The sequence below is a fragment of the Sebastes fasciatus genome, chromosome 4 (assembly GCF_043250625.1).
Source record: "Sebastes fasciatus isolate fSebFas1 chromosome 4, fSebFas1.pri, whole genome shotgun sequence".
In the NCBI taxonomy this organism is placed as follows: Eukaryota; Metazoa; Chordata; class Actinopteri; order Perciformes; family Sebastidae; genus Sebastes; species Sebastes fasciatus.
The window spans coordinates 12,344,283-12,358,203 of NC_133798.1; the positions used below are offsets into that span (position 1 = coordinate 12,344,283).

A 13,921-nucleotide genomic window follows, 5' to 3' on the forward strand; every position below is an offset into this window, starting at 1 on the left:
TGACCAAATACCTGAAAAAAACTAATGATGTCCCCATCTGGGAAAGATGGGAAAGAGAGAGAGGGCAAGAAAAGGGAAGAGAAAAACAGAGAAGGAGACAAAAATGTGGAAATTCAAAGAGGGCAATAGGTGCATAATAAGAGAAAGAAAGAGACTGAGATGCCTTTCCCTTTCTTTAATGGCCATATAAAAGCCTGCATCTGTTGAATTTGGACAAATTGATTAAGCTTTGAGTTATTATGTTGTAACATCCTGTAAAAAAACATTTTATAAACAAGCCTCATTGTGAAATCACTCCACTGGAGAAGTCTTTGTTGACATCATTAGGTTTTTGAACAGTGTAAGTGGATGTGGGGTTAGCCTAGCGCCTTGGTGAAATCCCTCAGTAAATGAAATGTATTGAGGCTGTACCAGGCGACTCCCAGGTGCGAGTGTGTCAGACTGGGTGAGTTTTAATCAGGTTGCTGCTGCAGAGCATAATGCATGGTCTGTCAATTCTCCAATCTCACGTAATCTGTTATTATCTCTTCCTGATTGCTTGGCATGCTGTGAATTTCAGGGGTATGTGGAAACTCAAACAGATCAGTTATTTTCATTTCAGCCTGAGTGCCGTGCAATCTAATTATACTGCCTGGATAAAATTACAGTAAGGGAATAACAACACTCATCTCGATACTATACTGTTTCACTGGTAAAAGTATTTAATTCTTTAAGACGTTATGATATATTGTTCCAGTGATGGAGTTAGCCAGGTTTAGTGTTGCATATAGAGGTGGGAGTAAAAATCAATTAATGTAAGAATAAAGATTTGTATCTTCTAAGATCCTGAATCGATTCACAACTTATTTTGTGTATCATTTATTTTTGAAATTGGGAAGTTTCTGAGAAATAAAAAGGCAGCTTGCTAAAGCCTACCATTTTTATTTATGTAACAGGCAGCATTTTTTTAATTTTTTGTATAACTTAACTATTAACTATAACTTGTTATTCTTGAAATCACTGAAAATTCTGAAATACTGAAAACTTTTTAGTAAAAAGTGATTATTTGTGCCAGTTTAGCATGAATAAATGTTACCTTTTGTCTTAGGTTTCAAAATCAGAGATCAGTTGGTATAACTATTTAAAATCTATGAAGTCCATAATCTTATACACACTTTACTCTGTTCATACCATAATTTGCTATACCACCTTTATGAGTACATCCTGAGCTTAGCACTCCAACGTACAGAATTGTGAATCGATTTTGAATCGAATCGTGAAATACCGAAAGATTCACACCCATAGTTGCATAGATGATTTATATATTTGATCTGTGTTTACTCTGTTTTGTATTTCATTTTGCTGACTCAAAGATTTCTCAGGCCACAGTAATAGAAATATCTCATTTATAGAGGTACCTGTAGGTTGAAACTGTAGTGAAGTATATTTAGGTCCATTGGTCCATTATTTGTGTGTCTGATTCTCATATTTCAAGCTTGCTGACATGAATTATATTGATGTAATATTGTTGGTCACAGAAGGAAAATTGTATGTTTGGGATTTGATTCATTTAAAGGGACTGTTTGTAAGAATCAGAAATTGGTTGTAACAGCGACACCTGTGGCCGTTAGGTCAACAGAAGTCAGCGTCCTGTTGCTCGCCCGTGTGCATGCGCTACCTGAATGTGAGCGAGCATCCGTCAAAACAGTGAGGCGACACACATCAGCTAAAACCACAATATCACTCTATATTTCACCTGCTTGGAAGTTATGTTAGCTGACCAGAAAAAGGTCTCTCCATGATTCACTGCTGATCCTAGTGTTGGCTTTTCCTGACTCAGCCTCCCGACCGCGGTCGGAGACGATAACGTTTCTCTCTGCAGAGCCCTGTCACTTCACAAGACACGGAAAACATCTGTTGGTCTGGAGGAGCTGCAGCATTTATTTCTGCACAAACGTCCACTGTACATTCACTAGATATTCTCAGAGTTTCAAATTCAAAATTAGATAACATACAGTAGATGGTATGGTATGGTTATCTCCTTTCTTGTATTGGATTTAAAATAAAATCAGACAAATCCATTTTAAGACTTTGCATAATAATCTTCCCTTGTAAGGCAATTTCAAGATATCCTGACATCAACAATAAATGTACATTTTCTAATGCAGAGCCAGAAGCAGTTCATTTTATAATGGCCCTTCATCAAGTAAGTTTTGGACTGACATACAATCATTTATTTCCAATAAAACTTGGCAGTCTTCTACATTTGTAGGGAAATGCATTCTACCTAAATTTGACTGTAACATCAACATTTTGTGTTTTATTATACATGTAAATCTCATGCTACTAATGGGTAAAATACATTTCTCATACACACAGCAAAAGTCATCCCTGATCACAAATGTATTTTTGGTAGAATTTAGCTTCCACATAGATCCCTGAAGACTAAGGAGCTGGAGCTGTATCAGCATATTAAGAGTACAAAGGTCAGGGCCTCAGTGTCCTGGCAATATTACTGTGAGCAAGAATGATCATATAGGAGGTAAAGTGCTAATGTAGGAAAAGAAATGAGTAACGGCGAAGACCAAAGGAGAGAAGGGGGGCAGGGATCAACTGCTGGATTCAGACAAGATGCTACTAATGTCAGCACAATCTAAAGGAGATCTCTGCAGCTGGTTTACTCATAGCTAAGAGGCTTTCCATAAACACAGAATGACACGTCTTATATAAATTAAACCAAAAAAAAAGTTACCGTTATGTATGCAATATCAAGATGTGATTGCGTAATCTTTGCAGGAAAAGGTACAATATTCCACAGATATCATCCTTGTCTATAACATTCAATGTCACAATAGGAACCATATGGCTAATGGTTTGCTGATATCAAGCAATCAATGTAGAAAGAACCTTATTGGCAGAACCATTATCATCATATGACAGTTAGTCTATGTCAGCTACCAGGAGCTAATTTACCTGAGATCAGTGCAGACCAACAGTCTCTGCCCCTAAAGGAACCAGAGCCAGATCACTGCTGCATGACAACATTTTCCTCTTTGGCCTTCTGCAGCTATGAAAAAATACCCAGAAATAAAGGTTTGCCTCAGCTGGCTGGTGATTTTTTAGAGCATCTTATGGAAGGTTTGCCTACATTGCAATTTGATGACATTTAAACTATATTTGAACTCAGGCCTCTCCAAAAACTGCAGTAGCATTCTGGCGTGTTTCTGCTTCGGTACTGACTTAGGGTTTGTTATGGCACATGGATTGTAAATGATGCTTTTTGTGAAGGCTTTTCACCGGGAGAATAAATGGACCGGTTGGAGCGGGAAATGCTCTCATTCTGTTCTCTCTCTCCCTAATCTTGTTCTTTTCTTCCGTCATCTCCTGTAATCGCCTTCGGTAATTGTTGTCACCTCAAACCTCCTCTTGTCTCCTTTTTATCCTCCATCCATGTTAAAGAGATAGTTTGGATTATTTTGAAGTGGGGTTGTATGAGGTACTTATCAATAGTCAGTGTATTACTTACAGTAGATGACGGTCAGCACGCCCCCAGTTTGGAGAAACAGACAGGAGTACCAGCACGGGAGCAAACCAATGTACTGCTGTTGACGGACCAGACTCCATTGACAAACAGTAATTTTATCCCGTGTTCTGCAAGATAGAATTACTGTTTTTCTCAAAGGAGTCTGGTGGCTTTGAAGAGAGCATAGATAACGGCTTCAGTTCCTCGTCTGAAGTCTGAAAGGGCTGTCTGTCAGCAAGGGTAAAGTGGTGAAAATATTTTAAATATAGCGTACGCTTTTTTAGGTGAGGCTTTCTTATAGGTGCCACCCCTCCAGGTCATTGTTCTTGCTCTTCTGCTATATGTAATAGCTCTATATTTTTTATATCGCACATACAGTTTACATACTGTCGTGAACAGATAATCTCTGTTTACCCAGTGGCACACTGTTTAAAGTGCAATGTGCAGACAGTCTCTCTGTGGTGCTTGTTTGTTTACAATAATTATATTAATGTCATTTTGAGTGGTGATGTGATTACAGCACCTTTTTGAATTTAGAGAAGACGCTGCTCCTCCTCAGGCCTCTAATAATACTAACCTCCTGCTTCTCCCCTCTTGTGTTTCCTCCAGGCGGATGCTAAGCTGGTGTGTGATGTGGTCAGTCGTATGGAGGACACAGAGCCTTACTCCGCCGAGCTGCTCGGCGCCATGATGCGTCTGTGGTCTGACTCAGGCATCCAGGAGTGTTTCAGCCGCGCCCGCGAGTACCAGCTCAACGATTCAGCGCAGTAGTACGTACACATGGTCGTTTGTGTGTGTGTGTGTGTGTGTGTGTGTGTGTGTGTGTGTGTGTGTGTGTGTGTGTGTGTGTGTGTGTGTGTGTGTGTGTGTGTGTGTGTGTGTGTGTGTGTGTGTGTGTGTGTGTGTGTGTGTGTGTGTGTGTGTGTGTGTGTGTGTGTGTGTGTGTGTGTGTGTGTGTGTGTGTGTGTGTGTGTGTGTGTGACAGAGGTAAATGTGACATTTAATCGCGATATTGGTCTCAATGATATCGCCCAGCCCTAGTGTATGTGAGTATGAAGGGGGGTTGTCTACACTGTCTGACTATGTTTACATGCACACTAATATTCCACTATTATTCCAAATATGACAATCTTCTAAATTTGATAAGGATCATGTAAATAAGCGCCATCCAATTGACGAAAAATGCAATTCTTACAGAAATCTCCAAATGTCAAACGTTTTTGATACCAAATCACAGCATGGCTTTTTCTGTGGTGTTCCTCAAGGTCTTGGTGTCTTAATGTGGTATTTTGGAGGGATCTTTGATATTTCTCTCAATTCTCGAGCGGTAAAAAATTGTTAAATTTAGCACCAAGTTGTGTAACAAATGGTATCAACCCAAAAATTGCTGCAACAACTTATGAGACATAATAGAGCATGGCAATGGCCATCATATACTTCCATCTTAATGTTCTTAACCCTTATACACTTTCGCAATTTATCTTAATTAATCAGTTAATTAATGAATTAATATTTCTTATTTTTGACTAGAACAACTTGACACACACATGTAAATGGGAATATAAGTGGAATATTAATTTTCATTAGCCACGTAAACAGCTCAGTAGGAATATTGTCTTTTTTGGAATAAAGGCAAAAACTGGAATATTTTGTTCATGTAAACGTAGTCAGTGACAAAGTGACAAATGAAAAGTATGAGGGAATTGTGTCGTTCAACAACCACCAAACAATAATGTTACCTTCTATTACATTTTCAGAAAAGCATTGTTTTTGACTGCCGTCTGCCTGCTGTTATCATCTTACAATTTACATATAATTGTTTAGAAAACAGAAACTTGAGTTTGTGCACATTTGCCATCCTTTTGTTGGTTGTTGTGGACATGTGTAGGTGTGTGTTTATAGTGAGCGGCAGGACAAAACAGGGTGTGTGCCAATGCGATTGTGTTGGTTTAGCACCCCAAGAAGTACCATATCTCTGACTCAGCACAGTAGCAAGCATTAGCCCCCCTTAATCCACCCACGCACTATAAAAGATTTCAAAAAAAAAAAAACATGCTCTCAAACACAACACTATTTATTTACAATCTTCTAAATGCGGTCATACACTAGCTATTACGACACACGGTCAATCACCATTACAAGCACAGGACCTGATTTATGCTGAGTGCCTGTGTGTGGGTGGAGAAAGGGAGAGAGAGACAGCAGGAGAGAGACAGCGAAGTAGAGAGGGAGGGAGGTGGGGGGAGTTATTTCGTGTCATGTTTGTGCATGTCGCCCTTGCTTAATTGTGCACCATACATCCAGAGAAATTAACACAGTGACATAAAGAGAAATTGAAGCAAAGTGACAGATGGAGTCATATATTTGTTGCTGTGTGCAGCACATACACTATACGTATATCACTTTTATAGGCTCCAACCACAGATGTAGTGAATGCAGCTTGTGTTTGTCTTTAGTTGATACACTAACATGAATTCATATTAAACAGAAAACCAATATACTTTAAGCTCGTGGTTCCCAACCTATTTTCCCTGAAGCCCCCACCCATTTTGCATCTAAGAAAAGCTCCCATATTTTCTTATATCATCACCCAAAATGTACAAATCGAACAAAATCCTCAATTTGAATAAGGTGATTCAGTGTATTAGATTAGCTTTTCTTTTTTTTATTAAATCAACTTTCTTTAATGAATATAACTCGTCAGCTAAACGGCAACAAATATGGATTGAATCAGAATATTTCATTCGATAAAAACATGTTGTGAATTTTGGAAATTATTACATCTATCTTTTTCCATTAAATCTGGACTTTTGGACTTGACAACGCCCTGGAGTTTTTGGAAATGTCACATCAATCAGAAATAATCCTACACAGCCACCACTGGAATCTAATTCTACTAATAGAATAATAATATTAGTGTAGCCTGATCTTTATCTGCAACTGTGCACAAGTACCGGGTTTAAACAGAGTGTGGTCTACTAAGTAGCAAAAATAGTTTTATAAACAGACTTTTGTATAAATTGTCCAGTTAGTGTGTTATGATTTTAGTTCTAGATGTGCAAACCTAATTTTGACAACCTCAGAGCAGACAAATCCTGTCGCACCCCCTGTGATCTTTGGTGCCCTCCTAAGGGGGGGCAGGACCCCAGGTTGGGAACCACAGCTTTAAACTATATAACAACAGACACCAATGCATTTTATGGGGAAAAGCATAAAGTATGCTCATGTTGAAATGCTATTGACTTATGTTTTTTTTTATGAGTCATTGCACAATGATATTCATTCAGGAAAAGTTATACAAAAGCTTGCCTGCCTTTGGATTTCTACTATATTACATTGTTTGTTAGTGAGATTGAAAGATCTTACTTAGAATTTAGAGACGATAGTCAATTATAAAAAACAGTGACCCTTACATTAGAACTGGCTAAAATGAGAAGAAACCACACCTAGAGATGAGATCAAATGCACCATTTGGATGAGAATCTACCAGTTGAAAAACGTGTCCAGAAGCAAAGCTAATGCAGACACCGAGGTAACATAAAGCAGAATAAATAGCAGAAGATAGAGAAGGCTGAAGAGAGCAGAGAACATGAGAAAAGACAGAAAGATAAAGGGCAGGGAAGATATAGAGAGATAAGTGAAGATTGGGAATTTAAACAGAGGCTTGGACAAAGAAAACACGTCAAAATGATGGAATGATACAGGCCGCGAGACAAATGAGACTGAAAAGGCAAGGAAAAGAGCGAGTCAGTAAGTCAAAAATGATGAGGAAGCAAGAAAAGGTGGAGACAGAGAGCGAGAGAGAGAGTTGCAGCACTTATGGTATCCCTTCGTCTTGGCAGACATCTTGGAAGAGCAAACATATTCCTGTCAACATTTACATGTGGTCAATTAACTCAAACAACATCCGTTGTGTGTTTGTGTGTGTGAGTGAAAGTGTGTGTGCATGTGTGCAATGCACGTGTGTATGTGTGCGTCCGTTTGTGTGCCTGTGGTAAATGTCACATTAAAGATTGATGCACACTTCCTATTATGTTGTGGCCCGTGGAGCAGAACAGGCCAACCAGCCAATGAACTGACAGGACAGATATCACATGATCAGACCACACTAAGTTTGACTGTGAGTGAGTGAGTGAGTGCGTGCCTTTTTTTGGTTGTCAGGAGCTACAGTTTGGTTAAAGGTTGGGTATTTAGTGAAGAAAGTTATAGTATGAGTAGGGACTGTTTGTGTGTGTATGTGTGTGTAATCACACATGCATGTAACGGGTGTTTGTATAACATAGAAAGCAGAAGGCTCTATTCTGAGACAAGCAAGTACTGCCTGCAGCCACCTCTCTCTATCAGCCCTGCATGTCGTGACCTATTTACTACAATACACACACACTCTGTTTATGATTTACATCCCCTGCCTTTTTGACACAGCAGTATGCATGTACCAACTTGGCCTCAGTCACATCCTCTATATGCACACATATGCAATGACATTAAAAGCGTTAGTTTCGAAGTGGGGTTGCAAGAGCTACTTATCTATAATCAGTGTATTACCTACAGAAGATGGCGGTCGGCATACATACGTTTTGTTGCTGCCCCCGTCCACAGCAGTACATTGCTTTGCTCCCGTGTTGGAACTCCTGTCTGTTTCTCCAAACTGGGGGCGTGCTGACCGTCATCTACTGTAGGTAATACACTGACTATGGATAAGTTCCTCATACAACCCCACTTCGAAACACCCAAACTATCCCTTTAACATGCCAGATGAAGTAGTTAAATGGACAGCGGACCAGAGCATGGCCTTGGTGCTTTGGTTTATTACACTGAAAGACTGCGGTATTAAATAGATGGAGTGCATCATGCCCACTAATAGCAGGCAGTCTGAGTATACTTGATACCAACACTAATTGATGTTAAATGTCAGTCAAAGGGGCATCATTATCCATTCTTTACTACAGATATTGATTGTGCATCTTGCATTGCATTTGATAATTTAACATCATTGAACTTCTTACCAGGTAATAATGTAACGCTACTTCAGCCATATTGATTTGAATAGATAAACATAGTACATCCTGGTGCGGGTGGGTACTGTTATTTGTACACTTCTGGCTTTAGAAACTTAACTGTATCTTGTGTTTACAACACAGGTATCCTAATGTTTAAAGGTCAGCATGCTTCCCTTCACAAAAGGCCAAAATACAAAATAGATGACGTGATCTGGTCAGTGTTGCTTTAAGATGTGCCTTGAAGCGTGCGTACACCGCTAGTGTGAAATTTCCTGGTTTATCTTCTTCTTCTCTGGGCCAAATAATGACGGGGCTTTTTCCTCTATCGATTCAGAGCCCTTTTATGTTGTGGCCAGGTTGTATCATGTTGCATCATGTCGCTGCAGTTTCTGTAGAAGTGACAAGTGCTGGTTGTAAATATGTGTCATAACATCACAGTACGGGAGACGTATAACAATCTAAAAAACGGTTACTTAGCAACAGTTATGAAGCAGGACGGTGGACCTCCCTTGGGCTTATACTGTAAAAAACATAAATGTGACATAGGTATGTTTTAAGGTATGTTTCAAAGTATACAAATTCTGCTTTAAAATGCATTGGTATATGTTTATAGATAAATCATATTTAGTATACACTTGTAGATATAGTACATTTTCAACAGCCTCATATATTGAAATGTCACTTACATGCACTTAATGATACAGCTTGGACAGCTACCGTATTATAATTTGTGGTCTTTGTTTGATGGGTTTGATTTCTGTAGTGAACCACATACTGATATAAATGGCTAATGTTGGGTCATTGCACTTTAGTTAATATAGCAAGTGATCAATATGACTGTGCTGTAGCTTGGCAGCCACTCGCCTGAATACTTATCCACTTACTGTACCGTGTCTGCATCTCTCTCACTGTTGGCCTTTAGACGTCTCACCTTGGTTTCTAATTCAAAGAAAAATACTACCAATCCGCTTTAGCATCAAGCCTCTGTTTTATCAACACTAGTTGATGTTAATTACCGGTCAATGCGGTGACTCTTTTTACACATTCCATGTAACAATACTACAGGCTACTGAAAATAGAAGAGTCTGTGACAGAGAGATGGGTGGTGTGTGTCTGTGTGTGTTAACAAAGTGTTGAGAGTGATGCTGAATATCACAGCTTGTCAGAAGGACGTTTTCTTTTTTTTGGCCGATCCCAATATTGATTATTAGTAACAAAGGAGACCGGTAATCAATATATTTTGAACCGATATACATTTGCAGTAAAAATTTAATTCTTGGTGCCAGAATTTAGAATAACACCGTTTTAGAAAAAATCTTTGTCCATACTAACATGCCCAAAAACGCATATCACATGACCATTCACATACAGTGAGCATGTGCATACCGGTGTAAACAGGAAGCAAATTTGTCAACTCTGCAGTTGGTTGCTTAGTTACAGAAAATACATTATTACTATTATTATATAGTATTATTGTACTTCCTATAATAAGAGGTCTTGTTTGATACTTAAGATCTTCCTCTGCCATTATCACCTCACGGGCAACATTCTCACTTTTTGTTTCTCTTTTTTGTGACTAACACTCTTTGATCATCTATAATACTGTGCATCACCAGGGGGATGAGAGTATCATACACTGGGGTCTGCTGTTAATCGACTTAGTGCACCATGAAGAGTAATATCAGGATGGGTAAAGGGTCTAATGCAGTGCTGCTCTACATACAGTATGCCATCTAAAAGCCAGGACTCCCAAGCATATAAAAGTCATTAACCTGCCCAGGCGTGATTTAATGGTAAGACCTTCAGGGGACAGGAGTTCTATACTGTATATGAAATGTTGGCAGCAGCAGTGTTAATGTAAGTTCATGTCAAAAACATTTTTCTAAAAAGTGACTGCAGGGTGGAAACAGTGACCAGGGGGAGCTGACAGCTTCTATTCAGAGAGGATTCAACCTCCAGTGGTGGTAAAGGTCAGAAGGGTCACATTTACAGTATGAGCCCCAATAATAATGGCAACTCTAATTGACCTTTCTTACTCAATAGTGAAATATCTATGTGTAGCCTACTAGTTCTTTTTCCGGTGTTTATCAATTCTTCACAGCTAGTAGAGTCCGACAGGAAAAAGAAAAAGACAGCAAGGGGTGAAATTAGTGAAGAGAGGACAAGATTCAATGACTTCCAGCATACAGCTTGAGAGGACATGCATTTTATAATACCTAGTAGGGCTACAACTAGCGATTATTATCATTATCAATTCATCTGTTGTAGGTCAGTCGATTAAAATATTTAATCGCCATTAACGCATGATTGTCCATAGTTAATCGTGATTCATTGCAAATTAATCACACATTTTTTATGATTTCAAAATGCACCTTAAAGGGAGATTTGTCAAGTATTTAATACTCTTATCAACATGGGAGTGGACAAATATGCTACTTTATGCAAATGTATGTATATTTTCATTATTAGAAATCAATTAACAACACAAAACAATGACAGATATTGTCCAGAAACCCTCACAGGTACTGCATTTAGCATAAAAAAATATGATCAAATCATAACATGGCAAACTGCAGCCCAACAGGCAACAACAGCTGTCAGTGTGTCAGTGAGCTGACTTGACTATGACTTGCCCCAAACTGCATGTGATTATCATAAAGTGGGCATGTCTGTAAAGGGGAGACTCGTAGGTACCCATAGAACCCATTTTCATTCACATATCTTGAGGTCAGAGGTCAAGGGACCCCTTTGAAAATGGCCATGGCAGTTTTTCCTCACTAAAATTTAGCGTAAGTTTGGAGTGTTATGTAACTGGTGGCTGGTACCAATTGATTCCTCTTGTTTTCTAGTTTTTCATCAATATCAATATCAATATCTTCACTCTAGCTTTAACACCTAAAAATCGCAAGTTGCATTAATGCATTAAAGAAATTAGTGATGTTAAAACCAAATAAACTTTGACAACCCTAGTCTGTTGATTCCCGGCACACCAATTAATCGTAGAGTCTATAAAACATCATAAAGTAGTGAAAAATGTCAGTTTACCAGAGCCCAACATGACATATTCAAATTCTTTGTTTATCTGACAACAATCCACAACCCAAAGATATTCTGTTTACGATCATGTGACAAAGAAAAGCATCAAATTCATTCATTTGAGAAGGTGGAACCACTGAATATTTGGGCATTTTTGCTTAAAAAACGAACATAAACGCTTGATCGATTACCAAAACAGTTGCTGATCAATTTTCAATTAATAGACTTTTCATGTGTGTGTTTAAACCATCATTTTGTCAGTGTTTCAGTATATCCAAATACACTTTATATGTTCTCATCGACATACAAATCTTATTCAGTTAATGATGAAGAACAACAGCTGCAGGAGGATGGAAGCAATGATGGTGGAGAGAGTCTGACGTTGGGGTTGGGGTAGGTTTATGTGTCTGTTAAAGCAATATTCTTTGGGCTTTAACACATAGATCTCTGTTGTATTTATTGTCCATGTAGATTCTCTTAAAGCTTGACAACATAGAACCACAATACTTCAACAATTGTCACTGCTGGAGAACAGCGGCGTTGGAAAATGCAGTAATGACAGTATGATTGTAGAACATTGTATGTTGTTTGAACAGCCGTTCTTATGTTTCTAGAAACACTGTATACATTAAAAGCACTGAACACCATAAAATGTGCTTTAGTAGGCATTTGTGATGATTTGTTCGTTTTGTTTTAGTTTTTATTTCATAGTGTTTGATTATCTTCTAATCCTTTCAGCTCTCCCTATCTACTTCCTCTCCACACCCCAAGCTTTAACCCATATTTATTTCTGTGTAATCAATAGTTCTTGTCACTCAAGCAATGTGTGTGCGGCGTGTGTGTGTACCATCAGCCCATATCTCCCTCCCTCTCTAGCCTTTATCTCTTTTTCTCATTCTCTTGGAAGTAGCTCATCATCCATTTATAAAAGCTCTGAAACAACACTCTCACCAATCTATAAATAAAAACGTTACATCCATTAGCCTACACTAAATGGATGCATGATGTGGATGTATTTTCTCTTCATATCTTCTGCTGCTCTCTTTCTGTCTGACAATCTGTCGGCCCATCTCTGTATGTTTAGAATACCAATAGCTTGTATTGCTCGCTCAGACCTCACTCTGCACTTGGTTTTAGTGAAGCTGTTTTCAGAAGGGAATATGGAAGGAATAAAACCCTCCAAGGTGGGCATTGCACAGCTGCAAGTCAGTATAGGCAAAGAATATAGCATTAAAAGAACATAACCTGGCAGCCAATCAGAATAAATGATTCTCAGTGTGCCATGCTGTCAAAGTGAATAACTAATGAAGCCACAGCTCTTTCTTCACTGTAGTCTCTCCTATTCTTTGCTTGATGGTCGGGTGGATTAATACAGTAATGATCATCCCTCAGCCAGGGAGCTGCCTGCATGGGCTGTGAGGTGAATCTCTGAAATGTATCATTAAGGATTATTTGATTTATACTTCTACATTAAAGAATAAATATCCACTTCCAGGGATATTCCATTACGTAACTGAACCGACTGAGTCATCTCACCCACCCACTTAGCTTTTCTCACTCCTCACCAGGTGGCTACTCAACATGGTAACTTAGCTTCCTTGTGTATTTTATCTGCTAATTAGGGCAGATGGTCTTTATTCATTTAATGTGTAAGAATCAGGGAAATATGCGCAATTATTTGATGGGAGACCATGAAAATGTCTCTGAAAACGCCCTCTACTTGTTCTGACAGTACTGATCTGTAGCTCAACCTGACCTCTGACCTCCCATAGAGAGAACCTGTTGGGGCTAGGCAGTTACCTTACTGTAGTCAGTAGAGTAGCACTTTTACTATCATTATTAATGACAGTAATCCAGTGGGTGGTTGTCACATTCTGCTTGTTATGTAATGTTTTCTGTTTCACCCACGTGCGCCATGACATACATCATTACACTGTAACACAAAGTGGATTACAGCAAAACAAATGCATCCCTTTTATTTAGTCAGACTTCTACTCTGTCAGTGTGATCAGCAAACTGCCCTTCAAGCTACTGAGGCCTTCTTGAGTCTAAAATAGGTCTGCAACTAGCAATTATTTTCATTGTCGATTTGTGTCGATTCATTTCTCGATTAATCAATAAGTTTGGTCTTTAAAATGTCAGAAAATGGTGAAAAATGTTGATCAGTGTTTCCCAAAGCCCAATATGACGTCCTGAAATGTCTTGTTTTGTCCACAACTCAAAGATATTCAGTTTACTGTCAGAGAGGAGTAAAGAAATCAGATAATATTCACCTTTTAAGAAGCTGGAATCAGAGAATTTAGACTTTTTCTTTCTTAAAAAAATACACAAACAAAAATGTATCGATTATCAAAATTGGTGATTAATGTAATATTTGACAACT

At 38.6% G+C, this 13,921-nt stretch overlaps 1 protein-coding gene across 2 annotated transcripts in view; it reads left to right on the plus strand.

The window, feature by feature from the left end:
* LOC141765789 (guanine nucleotide-binding protein G(o) subunit alpha) overlaps window positions 1-13,921 on the plus strand; it is a 113,276-nt gene that overhangs the window by 71,913 nt on the left and 27,442 nt on the right. For both annotated transcript variants that reach the window (XM_074632017.1, XM_074632018.1), the window contains exon 4: window positions 4,112-4,272. In XM_074632017.1, coding sequence (XP_074488118.1) covers window positions 4,112-4,272 — 161 coding nt within the window. The remainder of the gene's footprint in view (window positions 1-4,111; window positions 4,273-13,921) is intronic.